This window comes from Nelumbo lutea, chromosome 2, assembly GCF_056320005.1.
Source record: "Nelumbo lutea isolate HS-2025 chromosome 2, American lotus-T2T, whole genome shotgun sequence".
NCBI lineage: Eukaryota > Viridiplantae > Streptophyta > Magnoliopsida > Proteales > Nelumbonaceae > Nelumbo > Nelumbo lutea.
This window is the reverse complement of record NC_142685.1, coordinates 1,572,384-1,598,919: the sequence shown is the minus strand read 5'-3', so window position 1 is coordinate 1,598,919 and position 26,536 is coordinate 1,572,384. Positions and strand designations below refer to the sequence as shown.

General features: G+C 40.2%; 1 protein-coding gene and 1 pseudogene across 1 annotated transcript; one reads left to right on the top strand and one right to left on the bottom strand.

Moving 5' to 3' along the window:
• Window positions 1-1,984: 1,984 nt before the first annotated feature.
• Window positions 1,985-25,802, top strand: LOC148868021 (uncharacterized). Its single transcript, XM_088972395.1, has 5 exons — window positions 1,985-3,705; window positions 4,044-4,891; window positions 4,987-5,257; window positions 24,975-25,102; window positions 25,204-25,802. Exons 2-5 carry the CDS (start codon window positions 4,757-4,759, stop codon window positions 25,654-25,656), a joined length of 987 nt encoding a protein of 328 aa, XP_088828521.1. The 5' UTR covers window positions 1,985-3,705; window positions 4,044-4,756; the 3' UTR covers window positions 25,657-25,802.
• Window positions 2,206-3,266, bottom strand: LOC148868022 (putative glucan endo-1,3-beta-glucosidase A6 pseudogene; annotated as a pseudogene).
• Window positions 25,803-26,536: the final 734 nt, after the last annotated feature.

Sequence of the window (26,536 nt, the reverse complement as noted above, 5' to 3'; positions counted from 1 at the left end):
ATTTTTCAAACCGTTTATTCGTCAAATATTTATTCAACAGATCTAATTCGGACGAAACGCGCACAAAATTCGCATGGCGCTCCACAACCCATCCCAGCCGTGTACCGAAAACATCTCTTCACGATAAGAAGTATGGGAGATGCGCGAGTGGGGCGCCTGTGGAGCGCACTCTGTTGAGCGCCAATCTGATCTGACGCGCACAAACGAATAACGTGAGGTTTGGCTGGGCATTATGGAAATGACTAAGAGGCCGTTGAAATCGTCATTGTGAAATTATCCCAGAAACAAACCGTGAAATGAAGGACTGGGATTGAAGGGATGGAAGGAAAGAGAGAGATGGATTGAATACACCATGGTTATGGTTTTTTGATTCAGGGGAATGACCAAATGATAAACAAAAAAATGAAACTTCTTTTTTTAAGTTTCATTAATCCTTCTATTGTTTATATATCCTATGATGGGTATATATCCTAGGATTAGATTTGTGATTTGGTGATTAGTTAAGTGCATTAGGCTTAAGTATGTGCTCTTGCATGAGTTAAAAGAGATCTATAACTATATAACTTAAAGCGAATTCATTAGTTTTTTAACTATTGTAGACTAGTGGAAAACAACAACTTGGTTATGTGTAGAATTTCATAGTTACAACATTTCAGTCCATCCCCATGCCTATTTACTCAACCTTATTGATGAGGGCGGATTTGGCCCTCCAATGATATTATGACATTATAACATATGGCACCTCATGACAACTAAGGAGCAGCTCGACATCTCACAGGTAGCTTGCCATCAAACAATCCAACACTCCACAGGTAGCTCGCCACCAAGCAGCCCGGCACCTCATAGGTAGCTCGCCACTAAGCAGTTCGGCACCTCACAGGCAGCTCGCTTCTTAATCAAACCAACCACCACATGACAACCTCGATGATTTCACCATCGTACCCCGCATCTTACGGGATCATGACTTGTAACTGTTAGTATTAGCTCACCCACTTCCCGATTCAGGCGGAAATAGGCAACCTTACCGGTTGGTGGCATTATTCCCAACTAACACAGAAACGGATCCCATCACAGTGGGGATCTAGAAACTACTCCACCAAACCCGTGAGGACTCCAGTATATAAAGACCTCACCCTCCATGGGCGAAGAGTTGCGTAATCTCTGCTCTCTAGCTTTCTCACAATCTGATATCATTTTTCAGCTCACAACTAAGTGCTAACTTAAGCATCGGAAGTCCACCTCGGGTTCTCCGATTCATCTCTTGTAGGTTCATCGAGCCCGTTGTTGCTGGTAGCTAGATCGTCTCCTACAGGGAGCAACTAGATTGCGCTACATCACTTGTATTGGCGATTTGGCCGATAATTATAACCATCTATACTTCTAGCTTTTTTTTTAGTTTTTATTTTTGTTTTAAAATTGTAAAAAAAATGTTTGTACATTTGATATGTTCATCTCAATGTTTTTAAAGAGCTTTCTCTTGTATCAATTATTTAACAAGTATGAATAAATTGAGTTATTTATCCCAAAGAACATTAATGAAGTAGCATAGGATTTTTCTTGTTTTACAATAAAAGATTTAGCTTGAAACCCAAGAAAATAAACAATTTTTTAAATCCCCTAAAATTTCATAATTTGATCGATTTTTATATAAACACATTTTTTTCGCTTCATGTGGCTACATAGGGTAGCCCATCCCTTTTCTATATAGGGTAAAATACAAAAACCTCCCCTAAAATTTTTGACAATCATAAAAACCTTCCTTATATTTTTATTTTAGCAAAAACCTCTCCGCTACTTTTAAGAAATTTGACAAAAACCTCCTTTCCGACAATAATACGGAAAACGTTAAAATCATGATTGACTCTTTTCAAATACCTATTTTACCTTTTTACACGTTAATGATTTTCCTGGTCCTACTTTACCCTTTCAAATACCTATTTTACCTTTCTCGCAACAAAAGACACCCTCTCCCGATGGAACCGAAACCTTGGATTGTTTACGTCGATCCCCTGTTCAAGCCTGTTGTCGGTCACCATTTCTTTGATGGTGACGGCATGGTTCACACTGTTAGCGTCCAAGAACGATCCCCTGCTCGAGCCCGTAGCAGCTAACTACACTTGCCGCTTCACTGAGATGCAACCGAACTTCCTCTGTGGCAAAGAACAATGGATCCTTCTCCCACTAGTCGAAACTTGAAGCCATGTTCTAATAGTCGAATTCCAACCGTTTTCCAGTTAAATCGACCTCATAAACCAAGGTTTCGTTCGGATTCAGCAATCCCCAATGCCGTTCAGTTCCCCGTCCACCCTTCTGGTTCTCGTTGTACAATGCGAAAATGAATGTTACTATTACTACACCTGGTCGGGCCGGAGTTCCGATTGCTGGTTTGGACGTCATTCTCCAGATTAGATTTCGGTTATATGTAGCTGCGTTGAAGATGTTCGCTCCGATCTAGTCGACGTCTCCGGTATTGGGCCACCCTGTTTCGGCGATTACAAGCCAAACGCTCGGGAACCCAAGTTTGGTCGTGGCGAAGATAACCGAGTCGAGCATCTGGTCGAAGAGGTTGGTGTAGGTTAAAGTCGCTTCGCGGGTCGGTGTAGGTTTGGTTCCATTTAAAAAGCGCATAGTCGAGATTAATGTTCGTGGGGTCGCCATTTAGTTCGGTTAAAGAACTGTAACAGAGGCTTCATCACGGGTATGGAGATATCGGACCAAAACGTTTCGTTCGATGGTGGGAAGGACGATTGAACGACATCCATGGCGACTGTAGTCCCAATTTTGATGTTTCTAATGTTGTGGATTTTGAGGGAATACTTGAGTCGGCGCATTGCTTGGACGAGATCGTACCATGTTTGTCGATCTTGGTCGGAGGAGAAGCTGAAGATTTCATTGCTGACAAGGAGGTAAAGAATCAAGGTTTTGGGGTAGAAAGGAACGACATTGGTTCGAACCCATTCGTTTGCGAGGGACTGGCTTGAAGAAATGTTGGAGATTAATTGATTGGGAACCATGATTGACACTTGGATGTTGGCCCTTCGAGGGCCTTCAGAAAATCTGGGTTTGCATTTGCATCGTAGAGTTTGACGCGACCTTCGAGGGCTCTCTTCTCCTCTACCCCTCTTCTTGCCATCTCCTCTGCCCCTCTTCTCAGAGACTCGAATGCTGGTTCTAGTGCACAAGTATGTTTGAAGCACCTTATGAATGAACGGCTCTTTTGACGGCCCTCTTCTCCTCCTCCCCTCTTCTCGCCTTCTCCTTTCGATCGGGATCACAAGCACCAACGGCCGGTTCTTTTTGACGTATAGGCAGTGCACAGGCACCGCTCTAGTCCCTTGAAGGAATAGCTCCGTTGTTGATGTGTTGCCTCTACATGCCCCGTCGTTCGCCATCTTTGTCATCAACCCCTTAATTTCATTGATTATGGATTTGCTCCTCACACTAAAGTCACAGCATGTTCTAGCCGCACGGGAAAATCTTTCGTATAGGCAAGATCTACCTCCCTATCCCCACCATCTTAGATCCGGAAGAATCATCTGGGTTTGAAGAACAACATTGGCAGCGACCTGTGTTCGTGGTTCCGGATTAAGGCTGAGGCTGAGCTTGCGGGCGCTTACCTCCATTGAAGAAGGGCAAAACCCAGCGAAGTAGTTGAAGAAGATTAACAGTGTTCGAGGGTCGGATACACATCAAGTCGTAAAAAGGGTAAAATAGATATTTGAAAAAAAACTATCATTTGTTTAACATTTTCCGTCAAGATTATTGACGAAAGGGAGGTTTCTATCAATTTTTTTTAAAATAAGGAGATTGTTTTTGTTAAAGTGAAACTATAACAGAGGTTTTTTATGATTGTAAAAGGTTTTTGTATTTTACACTTCTATATAAACACATTTTAACTTCCTACTGGTAAATACTTTAAATAGCTGTAAGTGATCTGAAAAAGGACCCAAAACACTGTTCATTCAAATAATTACTTATACTTATAAATATTTCTAAAGTATTTATTTTTCAAATAATTTATTCGTCAAATATTTATTCAACAGATCGAATTCGGACGAAACGCGCACAAAATTCGTATGGCGCTCCACAACCCATCCCAGCCGTGTACCGAAAACATCTCTTCATGCAAGTGGGGCGCCTGTGGAGCGCTCTGTTAGGCGCCAATTTGAACTCACGCGCACAGACGAATAACGTGAGGTTTGGCTGGGCATTTTGGAAATGACAAGGAGGCCGCTGAAATCGTCAATGTGAAATTATCCCAGAAACAAACCGTGAAATGAAGGAAAAGACTGGGATTGACTACCAATTTCCAATTTCCACCTCACCCCCTCACATTGAAAAATTCCTGTCTACGTTATTGTCTGCCCGACTTCTGGCCTCTCTAGCGTTCTATTTACGATTTCCATCCATCTTTCCCATGATTGTTTAAACCCTAGTTTCATCCCTAAGATTGTTTTAGGTCTCCCCCTTTTAGTTTCATGTTTGAACCGATTTCAATCTCTTTACCGCGTCTGTACTTCTTCTATTCCATCAAGAAATCTTAAATTTAGTTGGTTCGTTGTTGTTCTGAGCTAGTGTGGGATATGTAATTGATTTCCCTGCTTTCTGGTTTCAATTCTCCTTCAATCTTTGGTCCTACAGGCTCTATGTCAGCTAAAATATGAGATTCTCGGATTTATTCTCATTTGATATACGGATCGGTTGCGTTCGTGGGCTAGGAATTTGTTGGATCCGTAGAGGTTAGAGACCCTCGAGGATGGACAGAAAAGGAGTTATCACAGTAATTATATTGATTTTGATCTTTGGTAAAGGATCCGATGCTTCCTTGCTTGGAAGGTTTAGAACAAAGGCGGGGCTTGCACCCAAGGTGAAGCTCCCTGTAAAAGAAGAGGTAATACTCTTTGCACTCCGTTTCCTTGTCTCTGGAGTTACGAATTCTTTCTTTTCCAATTCTGAATTCTGAGAATTTATGTTTTTTTTTCTTAGATTTCCCCATCGCCCAGCCCCACGTCTATTTTGAATTCGGATCCTAGCCACCTCAATCCCGATAATTCAACAGACGTGGGCCCGAAGGTCTCAGATGGTCAGGCTGCACCGAGTCCACAGGCTAAAACCCACGTAGACAAAGATGAAACTAACCAAAAAGGAGATGAATCTGATAGTCCTGTTGATTCATCACGAGGAGAGTGTGCAGTGGCACCTAACAGATGCATAGACAACAAGAAAATGATCGCGTGCCTTAAACATCATGAGAATGGTAACTGCTAATCCTTCCCTTGCATATGTGTAGTCAACTTATAGTCCTTCCTGCAAATCGTTTATTTTGCTTTTCTAATGTGAGCCTAATTATCGCATTTACTACACTGCTTAGCATTTTAGTTAGTGTCATTTCTAGCATATTTATTTAGGTTAATATCAAATTGCCTCATTAACATTAAACCATTTTGGTGCATAGAGGTAAGATCCTTCTGGGAATTATCTCATTGTTGATACTTAATTCCGGAAGGTCAGCCATTTTGTTAGGATTTCCTTTGTCCAACTGAATTTATTCTAGTTTGAACAATTTGTGTCTACTTGGTCCTCTAGTTTGAACAATTTCTTCTAGACTATGATTTGTTTGTAGGAGAACCTGTAAAGGATGGAAAATTGTTACTTTTCCCTCTTTGAAATTGAAAGCACTGAAGAGAAAATTATCCATTGTAATATTGCTAAATAAATCATCATAATCATCATCTAGCCTTGTTCCAACTATATAGGGTCGGCAGTCAGCTACATAAGTCCTGTTTCACCATTCTGTTCTATTCTGTGCCATATCCATCACCAAATTATGTGTGTTTAAATAATTTCTTACTGTCTCCACCAGATCCTTTTTGGTCTGCCTCTAACACTTTTAGCTCCTTGTAATGGATCATTTCTTCTTACAGGTGTTGTAGATGGTCTTCCATGCACGTGACTGAACCACCTCAGTTTACTTTCTCTCATTTTGTTACCTATTGGAGCTACTCCTAGGTTTCTTCATTTGACTTCACTTATGGCCGTATCCTTTCTAGTTTTACCATTCATCTATCTAAGCATATGCATTTTTTCCACTTATTGGAGCAACTCCTATAGTGAATTTTAGTTGATTAGATTGTAGGGAGGTGTCAACTTCTTAAAGTATTGAGTTATGTAGCTGGTTGAATATATGGTGAGAGGTTGCTTTATTTTGCTTTGTGAGTTTTGGCATTTGATGTGGGTATTGGGAGAGGTTTTCCATTTTTGGTGGGTGATTTCTTATCACCTTCTTTGTACTCTCTTCTATTTTCCTAATAAATTTTCTTTTTAATTTACTACCAAAAAACACTCTACTCCAAAGTCCATTCGATATAGATGGCCTTATAATTGTTTTATGGAATTTTCCCTTTAGCCAAGGTGGTCTTTTCCTGCCACATAATTCTGCAGTTTTGCCCCTCCTTTTTGTTCATCATGCTCTAATTCTATGAAAAAATCCTCCTCAATGCCCCCTTTGTTATGAATTATTGAACCAAGGCTTCAATTCCTTCTCGATAACTGACTTCTCAAGGGCTTGGGCTGAAATAGCACAATATTCAAGAGTAAAAGACGGTTAGGATGGAGTGGAAACCCCCAGCAGGTAATAAAGTAAAATTGAATTTCAATGGGAGCTCCCTTGGAAACCCAGGTATAGTTGGAATAGGAGGGGTCTTCAGAGATTCAGAGAAGAGGATTGTGGCCATGTTTTCAGGGCCAATTGGGTTCAGAAACTCTTTGAAGGCTGAATTGTTGGCTCTATTGCAAGGTCCTAGGCTAGCTAAACAGCTGAGATTCAGAATGATTGAGGCAAAAGGAGACTTATAGATAGTCATCTCTTGGGCAAAATCCAACAGGCATATTCCTTGGATCCTTGAGCATGTGCCAAGAGAAGTGGAAAAGATTGCAAGAGAAATAGAGGTTGAATTCAAGTGGGTTAGGAGGAGTGCAAATGGTTTAGCTGACTCCTTAGCCAAACAAGGGGTTATGAGGCAGCGTTTGTCTTGGGTATCATTGTAACTTGGTCTTGTAAGAGGGGATTGACATTTTGATCAATCAAGTTGTATTAATCACTCATACTTTGCAAGTTAATATAATAAATCTCACTTTTGCTGAAAAAAATGAGGTCACAATGAGTTATATCTTGATAACCAATCCTAAGTGTATCATGGTTTGCTCTCCTAGTATTATTGAATTTACATTGCATATATTCTGTTTTAATTCTACTTATTTTAAAACTTCTTGTTTCTAATGTACTTGTCCATAAACTTGATTTTGCATTTAATCAAGAACCATGGGACCTCCTCTTGAATATGTTTAGTCAATTCATCTACATAAATAACAAAAAGAAAAAAAATATTAAATAAAGAAGTAAGATCATTTTTTATTTTCTTTGTTTCCCTCCTTTTTTCCATTGACTACTAAAAGGACTGCATTGAGAATTTGAATAGAATATTAAAAGACTGATCTTTGAACAAATAAAGTCGATTTCTCTACTTCTGCAATAGGAGACCGTAAGCATAAAGGGCTTGAACAACTATCAATTCAACCAACAAAGCCTGATCCAAGGTTATTTGGGATTGGCTAAATGAATCTTATTCCAGTGTTGCACTCTATCAAGAGCTATCTTCTCAGTTAAATTAACCCATGGCCTATCTGGCCTTCCCTTCACTCTCATAGAGCTTTCTATTTGTACCCAATGACTTCTCATTGGTGAAGTTATTGTTTTAATCTTCTAATGGCGAAATTATCTTGGTCAACCTTCCCTTATCTTGTCACCTATTGGGACTCCTCCTAAGTCTTCCTCTATGTGTTTTTTGATGACTCCATCCTTTCTAGTCTTGTCACTCATCCATGTTAGAATCTTCATATCATCTATGCTTATTTTGTAGTTATGTTGTTCCCCCAATTGTCCAACACCATATAACACCGCTAGTCTTGTAGCCATATTATAAAACTTTCCTTTTAGTTTCATTGCTATATGCCAATCGTACAAAATTGCTTGAGCATTTCTCCATTTCAACCACCCTACTTAAAATCTTCTCCCAAGATCCTCTCCATCTGAGTTCTTGAAGGTTTGTCCATACCTTTTGTCCATAGGGATCAAGATGAACTAGAAATATTATAAGATTGTCCTCCTTGAGGGGTACCCTCTTGTTGGAAAAACTAAAATAGGAGTGTCTTGAGAAAAGTCTTAATTCATATCAACACTTTTTTGCACATAAATTCATCCTAGTGAGATAAATCAATGAAATCAAATATTCAATTTCCAAAAGGTTACCCAAATATGGTTTGTACATAAAGAAATTTATATTCGTGAATATGAAGGCTCTGAATCTACTAGAAAAGTGTCATCGTTAGAGTGTGGGGCTCATAAATTCATGGCCCATTGTTGTGGTCATAGGGGTCCCCTACAAAAAAAACTCTCATTTTGGTGAAGTGAAAACCATAAGGACCTAAAATCTCTTACCCACTTATCTTTATCCTATTTTTGAGTTTAGGTAGTTGAGGATAAGTGGAGAGTGATTGAACTGATAGGAGAGATGGTTGATTTTTATAAGTTGTTATAGTAGGAGTTCCTTAATGGGGGGAACTACCTACTAAATAGGTGGATAGTCCCTCCTTTAAGCTATCTTCTAAGAGAAAAGAACCCTTATTCGTTCTACTCTTACCCACCGAACCATTATTGGGAAAATGAGAGAAGATAGTGAGAGAAGGAGAATTAACTCTAGCCTCTCTAGTCTAGTACGAGAGTATGTGAAAAGCTCCATTGACAAATACAAGAAACTTTTGCCAAATATTGCAAACCATCAACCCATGTTCGAGAATTCATAAGGAGAAAAGTATAGTACGAATACAAACAAAAAGGCTGGACTGAATAGCTGATCAACCTAACTTTTGGAACATTCTTCTTGACTTGAAATCAAAAGAAACAAGAGAAAGAAGGGACGTTCATGGCAATGGGCTTTGCAGGTATCATTTAGTTTAATTGTTTTTTTTATTCTATTTTGTTGACATTCAATCAACCAATAGTGGTATCAAAGCCTTCTTAACAAAATGGTTAATATGAAGCTCTCTAACTCCAAGACGATGAGGGGGCACATATTAGAGATGGACAGAAGTGACAAACTAAATGGTTTAGGTGTCACCGTTATTGAACCCTTTCTAGTGGTCTTCGTGTTGCACTCTCTGCCTACAGAGTATAGACCATTCAAGGTCTCTTATAACACACAAAGAGAGCCATGGAGTTTTAATAGGCTCTTAACTATGTGTGTCCAAGAGGAAGAGAGATTGAGGCATGAGAAGCTGGAAACAACGAACCTTGTGCTTAAGGACAAAAAGAAAGGAGGCTTCACGAAGGGTAGAGGTCAAGAGTGATTGCACTCGTTACAAGAAATGGTTGGAGAAGAAGAAAGACCAGAAGGGAAAGAATGCATGTATAAATCTATCCCTTGTTTGTGAATTACATTTAATTGAAGTCCATAGAGACTCTTGGCGGATTGACTCTGGTTCCTCGATTCATATTGTTAATACATGGAAATCGAGGCCATAGAAACATTTATTTGGGAAATGGAGATCGCCTCGAAGTGTTTGCCCCTAGGTTCTCTAGGAATTTGATTTCAGTCTCCAAGTTAACTTTAGATGGTTTTAAACTACTTTTTATTGGTTAAAAGTTTGAGTTGTTTAAATCCAACAAATCAGTTGGAAATTGTTTCTTAATTGACAACCTTTATAAATTGGACTGCTCATTGGGTGAGACCAAATTAGTCTTAAGTTGTAATGCGAGTATTAAAAGGAGTTCTCACAAAAGGGACTCTCTAACCTTGGGGCACAAAAGGTTGGGTCATATATCAGTTGATCAACTCAAAAGATTAATGAGTGATGGGATATTGCAACCCATGGATTTCACCAAGTTCCCCACTTGTGTAAGTTTTATGAAGGGAAAACAAACTACCGAGAGGGGAACGATTGCCGCAAGAAGTAATGCAATTTTAGACTTGATCCATACAAACATTTGTGGACCCCTACCTACTCCCTGCTTGGGTGGTCAACGATACTTCATCACTTTAATCGATGATCACTCTAGATATATGTATCTTTGCCTACTGCATGAAAAATCAGAAGCCCTAGAGTCATTTAAAGCTTTTAAAGTAGAGGTAGAGAAATAAACAAGAAAGACCACTGAAGTTGTAAGGTTTGATAGAAGTGGGGAGTATTATGGTAGATACATGGAAGCTGGTTAAAATCCGGGAGCCTTTGCTCTGTTTCTCCGAGAACATGGTATTGTCGCACAATACACCATGCCGGGTTCTCTTGATCAGAATGGTGTTATAGAAAGGAGAAACAGAACGCTAACGGGCATGGTGAGGAGTATGATGTGCAACTCCTCTCTACCACAAAATTTGTGGGGGGAAGCCCTTAAAACTGCAGTGTACATACTGAATAGGGTTCCAACAAAGGTAGTTCCTAAGATGAGTTCAGATCTGCTAGCCACAACACATTGTTCGCCACATTCACCCAGCCACATATATGGAACATTGGTTGTGTTGTGGTCGTCGATATTCTCAATGCGTGGTTGGATGAGCGTGGACAACAGTGTGTTGTGGTCAGCAAATCCGAAATCTTCCTAAGACACCTTTTGAACTGTGGGTTGGAAAGAAACCTAGCCTAAATCATGTATATATCTGGAACTGTAAAGCCGAAGTAAGGGTGTATAACCCACAATTGGGGAAACTAGTCCCAAGAACAATAAGTGGATACTTCATAGGATATGCAAAAAAGTCAAAAGGATATAGGTTTTACTATCCTAATAGTGCCTTAAGGGTGGTAGAAGCCAGGAATGCTAAATTTCTAGAGGATCATGAGGTAAGTGGGAGAAAGCTCCTTGAAGCTCAACATAGTGGGATAGGTGTTACATGTGCGGATTATGTTTTGCCTGTACAAGAAATGGAACAACTCCTCAAATAAATAAACTAAATGATACCTGTAGGGCCCATTGCCATGGACATCTCTTCTTCCTCTTGTTGCTTTTGATTTGAAGCCAAGCAGAATGCTCCCAAAGTTAGGTTGATCAGTTATTCAGTCTAGCCTCTTGTTTATATTCGTATTGTACTTTTCTCCTTATGGATTCTCGAACATGGGCTGGTGGTTTGTAGTATTTGGCAAAAGCTTCTTGTACTTCTCAATGAAGCTTTTCACATACTCTAGTACTAGACTAAATAGGCTAGAATTAATTCTCCTTTTTTCACTATTTTCTCTCATTTTCCCGGTAATGGTTCGGTGGGTAAGAGTAAAACAAATGGGTGTTCTTTTCTCTTAGAAGATAGCTAAAAGGAGGGACCCTATCCACCTATTTAGTAGGTAGTTCCCCCCATTAATGAACTCTTACTATAATAGCCTATAAGAATCAACCACCTCCCCTGTCAATTCAACCACTCTCCACTTATCCTCATCTACCTAAATTCAAAAATAGGATATAGATAAGTGGGTGAGAGATTTTAGGGCCTTATGGTTTTCACTTAACCAAAATGAGAGCTTTTTGTAGGGAACCCCTATGACCACAACGATGGGCCATGAATTTATGGACCCCACACTCTTAACAATCTCGCACTTGGCCCGGGTGGGTCAACAATGGAAGGACGCAATTTGATCATAGCTCATGGTGATTCTCAAACACACTTACATAATTACTTATGTAAACTTAGATCATGGCAATCTCTCCTAAAAGTTGAGTTTCCATCCATGCATCATTACGATTACACTTGTAACCCTCAATGTAGTGGATTATATTTGTATACCAGTCGTAGCTGTGTTCTTCTGCCTGTCTATAATGATGTGCATGCATTAGACAGTTGTGGGATTGCAAGAACGAGAGAATCAATTATTGACACGTGTCATCATGTTGATTCTGTAAAAGAACTAACAATTCCTATGTTTTTAACATGGCTCATGTTTAGTTCTTATATGCTCAATGATGATTTTCCGTTCTTGCACGTTGTCCCTCACTACTAAGTACTTTAAGATTTACTTTGACTAGTATTCTTGTTGTTCTTTGAAAAGAACACAGCCGCAGAATTATCACAGAACAACTTTATCGGTTTATCCACATTGTCGAGCACTAAGGCATCGAGTCCTGTGATAAAATTCTTCAACCAAATTGCATGTGTCATGGCATCATGACATCTTATGAATTCTACTTCCATCGTAGAGGATGCTCTAAGCTTTTTATTAGTACTTTTCCACCTGCAAGCAGACATACATATCTTGATGTCGATGCTTTACTATCGGGGCACCCAACGAAATCTGAGTCTATAAAACCCAACAACTCTAGGTTGTCTACTTGTGTATAAGTAAGCAAATAGTCCTTAGTTCCTTGCAAATATCTGAAAACTTTTTTGGCCACTCTCCAGTGCTCTCTACCTGGATTGCTTTGGAATCTGCCTAACACTCCCACTGTGAAAGCAATATCAGGTCCTGTTTTCACGTGTGCATACATGAGGCTCCCAACTGTAGATGCATAGGGAACTTTCTCCATGTCTATCTTTTCATATTGAGTTTGTGGGCAGCAATTTATGCTTAGCCTTTCTCCTTTATTAACGGGTACTACACTTGGTGTGCAATTCTCCCTATCGAACCTTTGCAAGATCCTATTTATATATGCCATCTGGGATAAACCCAGTGTCTTGTGGGCTCTGTCTCTATGGATCTCGATGCCCAAGACACAGGATGCTTCTCCCATATCTTTCATGTCAAATTGTTCAATTAGGAATTCTTTTGTTTGATTAAGCAAGCCAATTTTCCTGCTGACTATAGGTATATCATCTACATACAACACTAGCAGAATGAAGCTACTCCCACTGACCTTAAGGTATATACACTGGTCAACAACGTTTTCTTTAAATCCAATGATGTAATAACGCTCTGAAATTTGAAATACCATTGACAGGAGTATTGCTTTAAGCCATATATTGACTTGTTTAATTTACACACCAAATGCTTGTTTCCTTTAGCAATGAAACCCTCTAGCTGATCCATGTATATCTACTCTTGAAGATCCCTATTTAGAATAGTTGTTTTTACATCCATCTGATGTAATTCCATATCATAGTGCGCCACTAAAGCCATTGTGATTCGTAATGAATCCTTCTTCGAAACTAAAGCCATTGTGATGTAATTTCATTATAATCCATTCCTTTCTTCGTGTTATATCCTTTTGCCACCAATCTGGCTTTGTACCTCTCTACTATGCCAGTAGGATTCCGCTTAGTTTTAAATATCCATTTACATGGAATTGCTCTTTTTCCTACTGGTACAAGTTCCCAGGCTCCATTCATGGCCATGGAGTCTAGTTCACTTTTCATGGCTTTAAGCCATAGCAAAGAGTCTGAACCATTCATGGCTTCTGGAAAGGTTAGTTGGTTATCCTTGACACCAATGTCATAGTCTGTTTGTTGGAGATACACAAAATCTGGAAATGCAGTGCTTCTCCTTATTCTAGAAGATCTATGAGGTATTGGTCCTTCAGGTTCAAGAACGATTTCTTGAACCTCATTAGTAGCCTCAATTGTTTGATCATTTTCAGTGGTCTCAGTGGGTGCCACTTCCCCATGATTGAGGAGTTGTTGTTGTTCCCATTTCTCGTACAAGCAAAATGCAATTTGTACATGCAACAACACTTGTCCCACTAGGTTGAGCTTCAAGGAGCTCTCTCCCACTTTCTTCATGATCCTCTAGAAATTTAGCATTCCTGGCTTCTTCCACTTTTAAGGCATTATTAGGATAGTGAAACCTATATCCTTTTGACTTTTCTGCATATCCTATGAAGTATCCACTTATTGTTCTTGGGTCTAGTTTCCCCAATTATGGGTTATACACCCTTACTTCGGCTTTACAACCCCAGATGTGTACATGATTTAGGTTGGGTTTCTTTCCAACCCACAGTTCAAAAGGTGTCTTAGGAAGAGTTCGGATATGTTGTCCACAACACATTGCTAGACATGCTCATCCAGCCGCGCATTGAGAACATCGACGACCACAACATAACCAATATTCCATATATAGTTGGGTGAACGTGGCCAGCAATGTGTTGCGGTCAGCAAATTTGGACTCGTCTTAGGAATTGCCTTTGTTGGAACCCTATTCAGTATGTGCACTGCAGTTTTAAGGGCTTCCCCCCACAAATTTTGTGGTAGAGAGGAGTTGCACATCATACTCATCACCATGTCCATAAGCGTTCTATTTCTCTTTTCTACCACACCATTTTAATAAGAACCTGACATGGTGTATTGTGCGACAATACCATGTTTTCGGAGAAACAAAGTGAAGGCTCCCGGATTTTGACCAGCTTCCGTGTATCTACCACAATACTCCCCACCTCTATTAGACCTTAATGGTCTTTCCTGTTTGTTTCTTTAACTCTGCTTTAAAAGCTTTAAATGCCTCTAGGGCTTTTGATTTTTCATGCAGTAGGTAAAGATACATATATCTAGAGTGATCATCGGTGAAAGTAATGAAGTATTGTTGACCACCCAAGCAGGGAGTAGGTAGGGGTCCACACATGTTTGTATGGATCAAGTCTAAAATTGCATTACTTCTTGCGGCATTCGTTCCCCTCTCGGTAGTTTGTTTTCCCTTTATAAAACTTACGCAAGTGGGGAACTTGGTGAAATCCATTGGTTGCAATATCCCATCATTCATTAATCTTTTGAGTTGATCAACTGATATATGACCCAACCTTTTGCGCCCCAAGGTTAGAGAGTCCCTTTCATGAGAACTCCTTTTATTACTCGCATTGCAACTTAAGACCAATTTGGTCTCACCCAATGAGCAGTCCAATTTATAAAGGTTGTCAATTAAGAAACAATTTCCAACTGATTTTAACATTATGTTTAATATCTTTTTGGCATTTTTTTTTAATTTTCTGACTTTATTTTCGATTTTTTAGCTTTTTTTTTGTAGTTTTGCGCCTTTTTTGCACCTTGCGCTTTTAAAACACTGAACCAAAGCCAATCCACCAAGAGTCTCTATGGACTTCAATTAAATGTGATTCACAAACAAGGGATAGATTTATACTTGCATTCTTTCCCATCTGGTCTTTCTTCTCCAACCATTTCTTGTAACAAGTGCAATCACTCTTGAAATGGCTCTTTTTCTTGCGGAGGAAGCATGCCGATACGCCTTTCCCTTTCCCTTTCCCTTGGTCATTTTCTAACCTTTGCCCTTCGTGAAGCTTCCTTTCTTTTTGTCCTTAAGCACAAGGTTCGTTGTTTCCATCTTCTCATGCCTCAGTCTCTCTTCCTCTTGGATACACATAGTTAAGAGCCTATTGAAACTCCATGGCTTTCTTTGTGTGTTATAAGAGACCTTGAATGGTCTATACTTTGTAGGCAGAGAGTTCTTGTTAGGAATTGCCTAACTCAAGGACTCTTTCGAGGAAGCCTGCCTCCTGAACGAGAGAGAGAGAGAGAGAGAGAGATTGTATTTCCCAGCCAATGATGCCCTCCTAGCTTCCTTTCCTTATTTATATACTGCTGTTACAATTCTGTTATACCAGCCTCGTTCACTTGTCCAGTTAGTTATTTAGTTTGTTCTAGTGGTTGGCTGTTAGTTACATTCCTTAAAGGCTGGCGTGGCCTTTTCTTGTACACTTGTATTTCCTATATTTGTGTCTCAACAGTCCCTCCTCCCTTGAAAGTGACCTTGCCCTCAAAGTCAAGATGTGGAAATCTATTCTGTAAGTCCAAGTATGGTTCCCAAGTTGCATCCTCAATTGGGAGACCTGATCATACCACCAATGCCTCTGGTTCGATGTGATTTCCTTTGTGTATCCACCTGATATCTGTTATCTGGGTGGGCTCAGTTTGAACTTGGCCATCTTCCGAGAATGATGGGAGGGTGATTGTTATTGCTCCTGTTTTTGGCCATTTCTTTAATAGGGATACATGGAATACAGGGTGCAATTTTGATGTTGCTAGGAGGTCAAGCCTGTATGCCACAGACCCAATGCGTTCCACAATCCGAAATGGGCTGAAGTACCTTGGGCTCAGTTTGTTCCACCTGTGGCCTGCTACTGAAACTTGCTTGTATGGTTGTAGTTTAAGGAAGACTTGCTCCCCAATCTGGTGTTGGACAGGCTTATGCCTTCTGTTGTAGGAGTCTGCCATCCATTTGGGCTCAATGGAGGTGGGATTTGAGATCTTGTAACACCCTATCTCGCTGGAGGAGTTGGTCTTTTACTGCTGCTACTGCTGTAGACCCTTTCTCATATGGGAGTAGGAGAGGTGGGTCCCGTCCATATAGAGCTCGAAAGGGAGTCATTCCTACTACACTATGATACGTGGTATTGTACCACCATTCTGCCCAATGAAGCCACTTGAGCCACTGACGTGGCCTATCCTCTGCATAGCACCTTAGATAGGTTTTTCCAAACTCCGGTTGACCACCTCAGTCTGCCCATCTGTTTGAGGGTGGTAGCTGGTAGACTTGAAGAGTTTCACTCCTTGTAGTCGAAAAAGTTCTGCCCATAAACAACTCATAAAAATAGGGTTGCGGTCTAAGACAATAGAGTTAGGGGTACCATGCATTCATGCCACCTCCTTAGTAAAAATCTCAGCCACCATTGAGGCTGTAAAGGGGTGGGATAGAGGGAGAAAATGGCAGTATTTGGTGAATCTATCAATCACTACAAGAATGACGGACTTGCCATAGGAAAGGAGAAGCCCCGTTATGAAGTCCATGGATATATCTGCCCACACTTGTGTAGGAATTGGGAGTGGTTGTAGCAGTCCTGTTGGAGACTAGGTATCCACTTTATTTTTCTGGAAAATGACGCATTCACATATGAATTTTTGGACTGAATTTCGCATGCCTTTCCAGTGGAATTGGGTGGTTAGTCTCTTATAAGTGTGCAGGATCCCCGAGTGTCCTCCTACTGGTGATGCGTGGAACACTTCTAGAAGCTACTGAATATGGGCTGAATTCTGTGGTATCACTATTTGGCGTTTATACAGCAACAAGCTGTCCTCCACTGTGTACCCTAGGTGGCTACTAGGGTCCTCTTGGACTTGTGAACGCAGCTTGCTCAGTTGTGGGTGCCTTTCAGCTTCTTCCCTTAGCTGACCCATGATGGAACATGTTGGGCCCGTGAGAAGTAATGGAAATAGTTGTGGTTGGCGTGACAGTGCATCCGCCACCTTGTTAGTGTGCCTTGCCTTGTATTTAATGACATAATCATAGCCGAGTAATTTGGCTATCCATCGCTGCTGTTCTGGGGATAGTACGGACTGCTCCAACAGAAATTTCAGGCTCTGGTGGTCGGTTCGTATAATGAACCTCCTCCCTAGAAGGTAGGGCCGCCACCTCTGAACTGTGAGAACAATTGCTATCAATTCGCGTTTGTATACTGACTTGGCCCATTTTTGTGCTGTCATTGCCTTGCTAAAAAACGCTAGAGGCCTTTCTTCTTGCATGAGGACTGCACCAACTCTTTGGCTTGACGCATCACATTCAATGATGAAGTCCTTTGAGAAGTTTGGAAGTGCGAGCGTCGGTGGGGATGAGACAGTTGTTTTGAGTGTCTCGAAGGCCTGTTGGGCCTCCCTAGTCCAACAGAACCCATTCTTCTTAAGTAAACTTGTCAAGGGGGCAGCAATCAGTCCATATCCTCTGATGAATCGCCGGTAGTACCCTGTTAGACCCAAGAAGCCCCGTAACTCCTTAGCATTTTGAGGTCAGGGCCAATTTATCATGCTTGAGATCTTTTTCGGGTCTGCTACTACAATGCCGTTTTCGATGACGTGCACTAAATAGTGTACTTGTGTCTGTCCAAATGCGCACTTTGACTCCTTTGCAAGGAGTTTATGAGTCCTTAGTAGTTCCAAGGTGATTTGTAGATGTACTAGGTGTTCGTCCCATGTAGCGCTATATACGAGTATATCATAAAAAAAGACGAGTATAAATTTGCACAAATGGGGTTGAAATATGTCATTCATAAGTGCTTGGAGCGTAGCTGGCGCACTGGTCAATCCAAACGGCATGACCAAAAACTCATAATGCCCTTCATGTGTACGAAAGGCAGTCTTGTGGATGTCTCCCTCATGGACCCGAATCTGATGATATCCCGATCTCAGGTCTAGTTTAGAGAATATGGTGGCCCTGCCGAGTTCATCTAGTAGTTCATCGATCGATTACCGGTATGGGAAATCGATCCTTCACAGTAATGTTCAGAGCCCTATAGTCTATACAAAACCGCCATGTCCCATCCTTTTTCACAAGTAATACTGGCGAGGAAAATGGGCTTTGGTTGGGTTGTATAATTTTTCTATCAAGCATATCTTGCACTTGCCTCTCAATCTCTAGTTTCTGAAAATAGGGGTAACGATAGGGCCTTACATTTGTGGGTGCAGTTCCGGGCAGCAATGGAATGCAATGATCATGGGCACATTTCGGTGGTAGTTCCTTGGGTTCTTGGAAGATCATTGATAACTTTTGAAGTAGCTGCTGTAGTTGTGTGCGGCCTTCTTCGGATCTGCTTCCTTGGGCTAGAATGGGGCCGTTCCCGTGGGAGTCTATCTGCATTAAAATGATGTGGGCTGGGTCTTCTGCTTGTTTCCTTAGGGAGGCGAGACTAATGGGTCCTGGACCCTTGGACAGCTGCCCTTGAATATGCACGTGTGAGCTGCCCACTTGAAAATCCATGGTGAGACGGGCCCAATCACATATCACCGGCCCTAGTTGCCTTAACCATTGGACTCCGAGAACTACATCTGCTCCACTGATTTTCAGGGGGTGCAGATCTACCTTGCACTCATGTCCTTGTATCTTTATCTTTAATTCTGTGCACATATTGTCGCACACCAGGTTGCTCCCATTAGCTACGTGCACCCGGAATGCTATACATGGTTGGACCGGAATCCCTGGTTGTCTGACCAATGTTTGGGTAATGAAATTGAGAGTGTTGCCACTATCTATTAGAACCGACACATGGCGCCCTTGTACCAGTCCGGTTACTCTCATAGTTTGAGAAGAAGCAAGACCGGTCAAGGCTTGTAGGGATACTTCCAGGTATTCCTTTATCCATTGCCCCCATTCTTGGTTGTCCATTGGCTCTTCACTATCTGTTGCTTGCTCAACGTATACGGTTTCAGGTTGAAGGAAGAAAACTTAAGGGATCTTACAACGATGGTTCGGCCCGAATTTGTCTCCACATGCATAACAAAGGCCCTTTTCCCGTCGGGCTTGCATCTCAGCCCGGGTTAATCTCTTGGTTGAGTCGAGGCCTGAACCAGAGTTGGCGTCCTTGCCTGTGATTCCTACTCCTGGTCTGGACTCCGATTTACCCAAGATACCTGGCTCTGGGTTCGGTATACCTAGTCTGATTACAGCTCCCAGAGGTCGATTAATCCTTCTTGCCCAATTCAGTTTGTCTTCATGTAGTCGAGCTAATGCTGCTGCTTCAAGAACGGTGGTGGGCTGCATGGATTTTACCTCGAGCTGCAATTCTTCCTTGAGTCCACCAACAAAACTGCCGACAAGCGTGTTTTGTGGCCAGCCTTGCACGCGTACAGCTAACCTTTCGAACACCATCTGATAATCTTGGACGGAGCCAGTCTGTCGTAGCTTAGCGAGGCTTTCATCATAGTTCTCAAAATCCGAGACTCCAAATCGCATGGTTAAGGCATCGGTGAAGTCCGCCCATGTGGCTCTTGGGTGCCGTCATCGGTACCACTGGTACCAGACGATCGCCTCTCCTTCCAGTTGTGCAAAAGCTAATGGAACACGATCAGGTCCCTGCGTGTTGTGGTAATCGAAGTATCTTTCTGTTCCCAGAAGCTAGGATGTGGGATCTCCCCCTGTGAAGATGGGAAACTCGATTCTTGTTGTTCTTGATCCACTTCGATGATTGGTGTCACTACGCTCTTCCCGATTCAGCACAGGTGGTGCCTGTTCCAGTCTTTCAAGCAAGGATGCGAAGCTTTCTTTGATTTCTTTGACGTCAGCCGATATTCTTTGCATTTCTCCTTCCATGTTGTCGACCCTGTTCTCCATTGCGGACGACCTGGTGCTTGGCATCTTGGCTCTGATACCAACTTGTTAGGAACTGCCTAACTCAGGGACTCTTTCGAGGAAGCCTGCCTCTTGAACAAGAGAGAGAGAGAGAGAGAGAGAGAGAGAGAGAGATTGTATTTCCCATTCAATGATGCCCTCCTAGCTTCCTTTCCTTATTTATATACTGCTGTTACAATTCTGTTATACCAGCCTCTCCACTTGTCCAGTTAGTTATTTAGTTTGTTCTAGTGGTTGGCTGTTAGTTACATTCCTTAAAGGCTGGTGTGGCCTTTTCTTGTACACTTGTATTCCCTTTATTTGTGTCTCAACAGTTCAACACGAGGGCCACTAGGAAGGGTTTAGTAAAGGCGACACCTAGACCATTTAGCTTGTCACTTATGTCCTTCATCTCTAATATGTGCTCTCTCATTGTCTTGGAGTTGGAGAGCTTCATATTAACCATTTTGTTACAAAGGCTCTGTGACACCATTTTCTCCGAGGCCTCAAATTGTCCTTCTACTTCAGCCAGGTATTCTGTTACTATCTCTTTGTCGGGGACTGCACCTCTAATATTTTTGCTGATTTTGGATTTCATTATCATTTTGAACAGCCTATTTGAGTTTTCCCAGTTTCCGAGAAGTTCCTTCTCTTCTTTGGTGCTCTCATTTGTAACGATTGGCTTTTCTTTGACCTGTAAGGCTAGGTCCAGGTTTGTGCAGTCTAAAGCAATAAGAAGACTTTCTTTCCACTCCTATAAATTGTCTCCTTCCAATAGAAGTATGGAACTATGGTCTAGGAAGTTAAGATTAGCTGCCACAAAGAATAAATAAATTATTAGATTAATTGTAAAACGAAATCAAGTCTACCTTTGGGCATTCAACTTGATTGCATTTGTAGCAAACCGCTAGATGTGAAACTAGGTGTGGTTCAATTTGAGTATGAAGGTCCCGCACCCTTGGGTATTAGAGATTTCTCCATTCCCTAATTAACTCACATCTATTTCCCTCCATCTAATTGTCAATGTCAATGACCATTCGCCTTTGGGCCCTCATGGTCATTGTTTTGTCAACTAGATGCAATCTTCGCAAAAAATGTGGTTGCCTACTACAATTTACACTTAGGTTGCTTTGGCCACGCCTAAGTTTAAATCTAAATTTAATTAACGGCAGCTTAAACTCAAGGATGTGTGGTATATGTAAAATCAATTAATTAGGTAGCTTAAACATCCTTGATTCACATAAGGCCACCATAAGTGAGTATGCAAGTAGTCCTAAATTTTCTATTATTATTCTATAGAGAACAAAGCTTATCTCAGCCCAAAACATTCCCAATTGAATTGTAATGGGCCGTTGCGCCAATTCAGCTCAAAATGTGTAATTAAACACATAGTTGGACCTTACCAAATTGCCCTAGCAATTCAGCCAGCCCTTTGCAACTTCAACTTTTGGGCTTAAACGAGTTTAGTAACGTAAGTAAAGGTACATCCATCAAATAATAAGAGAACATTTAAGACATCTCAAAAAAATATCAACAATAGCACTATGCATTCTAACGTAAGCAATTAATCAATAAGCTACAAACTAGTACTTGATGGGCATGCATTGCATTTCAGCATCAATATTTTTCTTTAAAAAAATTCTATCTTGCATGCTACTATGCGAAAAACTCTATTACAAATCCAATCAGCCATACACCACCACAAGGAATTAAAAACTGATTGGATCGTAGCATGCTGTTGAGCCAATGACGCGCCAAAAAATATAATTAAATAATCATAAATAAATATTGGCTGAAGATGAATTGAATAATGGTTCTGAAATGTAATGCTTGAGTGTATCATTTTAAATCCTAAAAAAATAGCAAAACATAGAAGCGAAACTATATGTTAATGATGAACTTTGTCCATCCTCAACATGGCCTGTTACATCAAGGATGCCTTTAAAATTTCAGCATCCACAATTTAAAATAAAGTAATCAAAGAATTACATCAACAAGAAACAATACATGGAAATGACTTTCTCACAATTACAACTTTAGATCATGCCATGTCTTGGAATGAACATCACCAAAACCCATTAACTAAACTAAATGATGCACTCAATCATTAATAAAATCAGTAGGAATTTTTTAGCCCATTGTTGGCCTTCTAATCAATCCAGCCATGGTCTGCAAGGACCAGCTCTGATACTATTGTTTGATTGAATGTCAACAAAATAGAATAAAAAAAAAAACAAATAAACTAAACGATACTTGTAGAGCCCATTGCCATGAGCATCTCTTCTTTCTCTTGTTGCTTTTGATTTCCAGCCAAGCAGAATGTTCCCAAAGTTAGGTTGATCAGCTATTCAGTCCAGCTTCTTGTTTGTATTCGTATTGCACTTTTCTCCTCATGGAGTCTTGAACATGGGCTGATGGTTTGCAATATTTGGCAAAAGTTTCTTGTATTTCTCAATGGAGCTTTTCACAAACTCTAGTATTGGACTAGAGAGGCTAGGGTTAATTTTTCTTCTCTCACTATCTTTTCTCATTTTCCCAATAATGGTTTGGTGGGTAAGAGTAGAATGAACGGGGGTTCTTTTCTCTTAGAATATAGCTAAAAGGAGGGACCCTATCTACCTATTTAGGAGGTAGTTCCCCCCCCCCCCCCATTAAGGAACTCCTATTATAACAGCCTATAAAGAATCAACCACTCTCCACTTATATTCATCTACCTAAATTCAAATTTAAATTCAAAAATATTATAAAGATAAGTGGGCGAGAGATTTTAGGGCTTTATGGTTTTCACTTAAACCAAAATGAGAGTTTTTTTGTAGGGAACCCCTATAACCACAACGATAGGCCATGAATTTATGGGCCCCACACTCTAACAGTCTATACATAAAGAAATTTATATTTGTGGATATGAAGGCTCTGAATCTACTAGAAAAGTATCCTTCACACCCAATATTGCCATGGTGAAGGGTTTTAGTTAAAAATATAGCGATACATGCAGGCTCTAACTTGCAATTTGCTTTCCTGAGATAAATTTCTTTGCCTATATGAAACAACTAGTATGAATTTATTTACACTTGCAGCTATCTTTTACTTTATGCTTTACCCTATAACTGCCAAAAGTCTTGCTACTACTCTCATTGACTTCCACAAACTTCCCTTTTTTCTCCCTGAATCTCCATGCTTATTGCATACTTACACAAAAAGAGCTTTATTCCCCTTGATCTCTATGTCTGCAATTTGTTTTGCCTATCAATGAGGTGACTTTTCTTCCCCTTCCATATTATGCTATGAAAATTACCTCTTAACAAGCTCCTTGTGAAGATTGATACTAGAATCTTAAATAGGGAAACAGAATATAAAGCATGATATCTTCTATCTTCACCTTTAAAAATGGTATTGAGGTAAGACTTTAATCAGTATCTAAAAAGTTTGTTAATGGGTGAAGAATAATATACAAGTAATTACAACGAGTGTGTTACATTATAGAGCTACCCAATAGCTCCAAGTAGAAACAGAAGTACAAGTAGTACCTCATGTCAAACAAAAGGATATGCCCCCCTCCCAGTCTATTCATTCATTTTTTCTGATACCACCACCTGCATCTGATTGTTCAGGCTTTCCAATGCTGCAAGGTATTGTGGTAAGTTGACTGGGATGCTTCAATTAGAGTGGCATACCTTTTCTTCTCAACCAGCAAATGTATACATGCTTTGCATCTGGCAGTTTTAGATGACGATGATAATAATAGTAATAATGTGTCCAGATTTTTCAATAATTTTTTATATTTTTGTGTATGAAAGTTATTCTTATTTGTCACATTTGTTTTTGTTTAATACGATGTATATATAATATCAGAGATGCATCCAAATTTTTCAATATAACTCCTATGATTATTTTTTAAATCTTATTATTTGATTCACGAATCATACGATTCATATGGTTCATGTATCCTTGGAGAATAAGTCATGAAATTCCTTGTGGACTTTCCTACAACTTTCTCAATAATTTTTTTGATAATCCAAATGCTGCCTCAATAGACCTGTTCATGGGCTGGGCTTGGACTTAGCTTTTGCCAAAATTTGAATGGGCCTCGCCCGAGCCCAAAGCAGTTGAAAATGTTCATTGTCTGAGTCTGAAGTCTGGCCTGTGAATAACCCATTTCTCTTTCAGATTATCAAGTTATATCTGCAATACTATACAGCTGCTTCCACTTCCCATGTCCACATTCATGTGATGGTTCTTTCAGCTACTGCAAACTTAAACTTCTTAAATTTGATTCCATAAACTTAACGTTCCACCATTAAAATCTTTTAGGGTGGACCAAGTTCACCTTTACCAGATACTAGGTGTTTTCCTTAAATAGGAAAATAACGCATGAAGAAGAAAAACCATTTCATGTAATCCACTCTATTTCTATTATAGAACTTTAATGTGATGAGGTAACAACTATGATTCTGCCCTGATTGAGAGGGTTTATCACAGAATATTCAGTGAGAGTTATCGCTGATCCGGGGTACTCTAATGGCTCAAATTAATACTTCAAACATCAATTCTTGTTGGTATCTTTAACAATTGCCTTCTTAGCTCTCCTTGTGTTTTGGCTTTCTTGTTTCTTTCCTTTCTGAGTCAAGAAGTTGCAAAAGGAATTAAATATTTATGTTTTAGAATTTATAATGCAACTTGGAAGTCGATGTTGATGTTCTCTAATCTCTAATCCATGGCTCAATTGTTTATATTCTACTTTGCATCCATTAGATTGCATGTTCTACTCCAAGCACATTATGTGCACAGAAATTTTAGAAAAAAAGTGGAAGAGAAAGGTAGTTGAAGTTTTGGTAATTCTGGCAACAGGGATTTTGTTCTTCTATTGGTTTAATGATTTTCACTCCTTTTTGCTCTTCTAACAGGACCCCAGGAATTATTCCTTCTGGTGCAGAATGATGGAGAGAGTACCCTCAAAGTAAATATTACAGTCCCAGCATCAGTGAAAATTCCTGTTAAGGAGCTAGAGATAACCAAACACCGAGTGAAAAAGGTCTGTTTCCACGGTCTTTTTATTTCCTTTTTTTCATTTTTTGTGAGCTTATTTGAAAAGCTTATCAGTAGTATTTACTTTTTTTTATTTTTTTATTCCAGATCAAGTTCTCAGTTAGTACCTCGGAAAGTCATAATATAGTATTAAATGCTGGAAATGGGGAATGCGTGCTTCATATGGTATCACCTGTATCTGAAGGGTTTTTCCAGCGAATCCCCTCTTACACCACCCTTGTGTCACCCATCTATGGTGCCTACTTGTTGTTTATAATTGCTTTTATTGTTGGAGGGACATGGGCCTGCTGTAAGCTAGGGAAGAGGCGGCACGGTGATGGTGGAATCCCATACCAAGAACTTGAAATGGGGCTGCCGCAGACTGTTTCAGCTGTAGTTGTGGACACAGAGGATGGTTGGAATCAGGATTGGGGTGATGATTGGGATGAGGACAAGGCAGTGAAGTCAGCAGGGGGACTCCAGGCTGGAAATGTGTCTTCAAATGGCCATACTTCCAGGTCATCCAGTAGAGATGGATGGGAAGACGGATGGGATGATTAGAGGTTTTTTGGACAAAAATGAATGGGATTTTTTTTTTTTTGTTGAGGAAAAAATGAAAAGAAAATGACAGAAATAGTTACACATTAGATTTTTCAATAGCAATATGTTGATTTTCAAATAATAAATAGAAAGCAGTTTTGGCGATAGTTGGGTGGGAATGAGGCGTTCTTTTTTTTTTCATCTGATAGGTAAGAGGAGATGTGCGTCCAAAAGCAAATCTATAATTATATTCACCGTGAAGATCCCTTGAAGTTGGATTAAATATTGCCCTGACAACTCATGGTAGTATTTCTGATTTATAACAATTTAGTATGAAGTGTGAACATCATATGGGTAGAATGATGAAATATCATGTATCCCACTGAAGGTTTAGCTGTTTCATTTCCTTTTCCTCCAAATCTTATCTACATTCCTTTTAGAATAATATGTAATTGAGATGGGTGCAAATTCCAAATGCACTAGAAAGTTGAAATAATGCCGTAAAGGTCAATGGTCATTCTTCCCCAAATCCAATCCCCACCAAATCAAACTCCGATATTCTGGTCTCAATAAATCATTTGGAAATTCGAATTTTAAGTGCCTATTCTATTGTGCTTGGACTGTATGTAGAGTATAGTCTGTTGATGCACACATCATCGGCATTGTTCCCTTCCAACGAATCCAACCTGCAAAATCTATAAATCATAAATGGGTCCAACGTGCCTCCAAAACTTGATATAATAATCTAAAAGGCGAGTATTGTTGGGCTGGGAATAGTGGCCTCCCCTACAAAAGGAAGTGCGGAACAGACAATTTAGCAGCAGCTCATGTAAATGTAAGGTAAGGTACCCAGGAGAGTCCGTCCAATCATCAATCAGCTGGATGTGGATGGTCAGATCCA

Bases quoted from the DNA above. Each gene is read 5' to 3' on its own strand.
- LOC148868021 (XM_088972395.1), top strand. From the start codon at position 4,757: ATGGACAGAAAAGGAGTTATCACAGTAATTATATTGATTTTGATCTTT. The intron at 4,892-4,986 runs GTAATACTCTTT...TTTTTTTCTTAG, and splicing joins AGCTCCCTGTAAAAGAAGAG to ATTTCCCCATCGCCCAGCCC. The intron at 25,103-25,203 runs GTCTGTTTCCAC...TTTTTATTCCAG, and splicing joins CCAAACACCGAGTGAAAAAG to ATCAAGTTCTCAGTTAGTAC.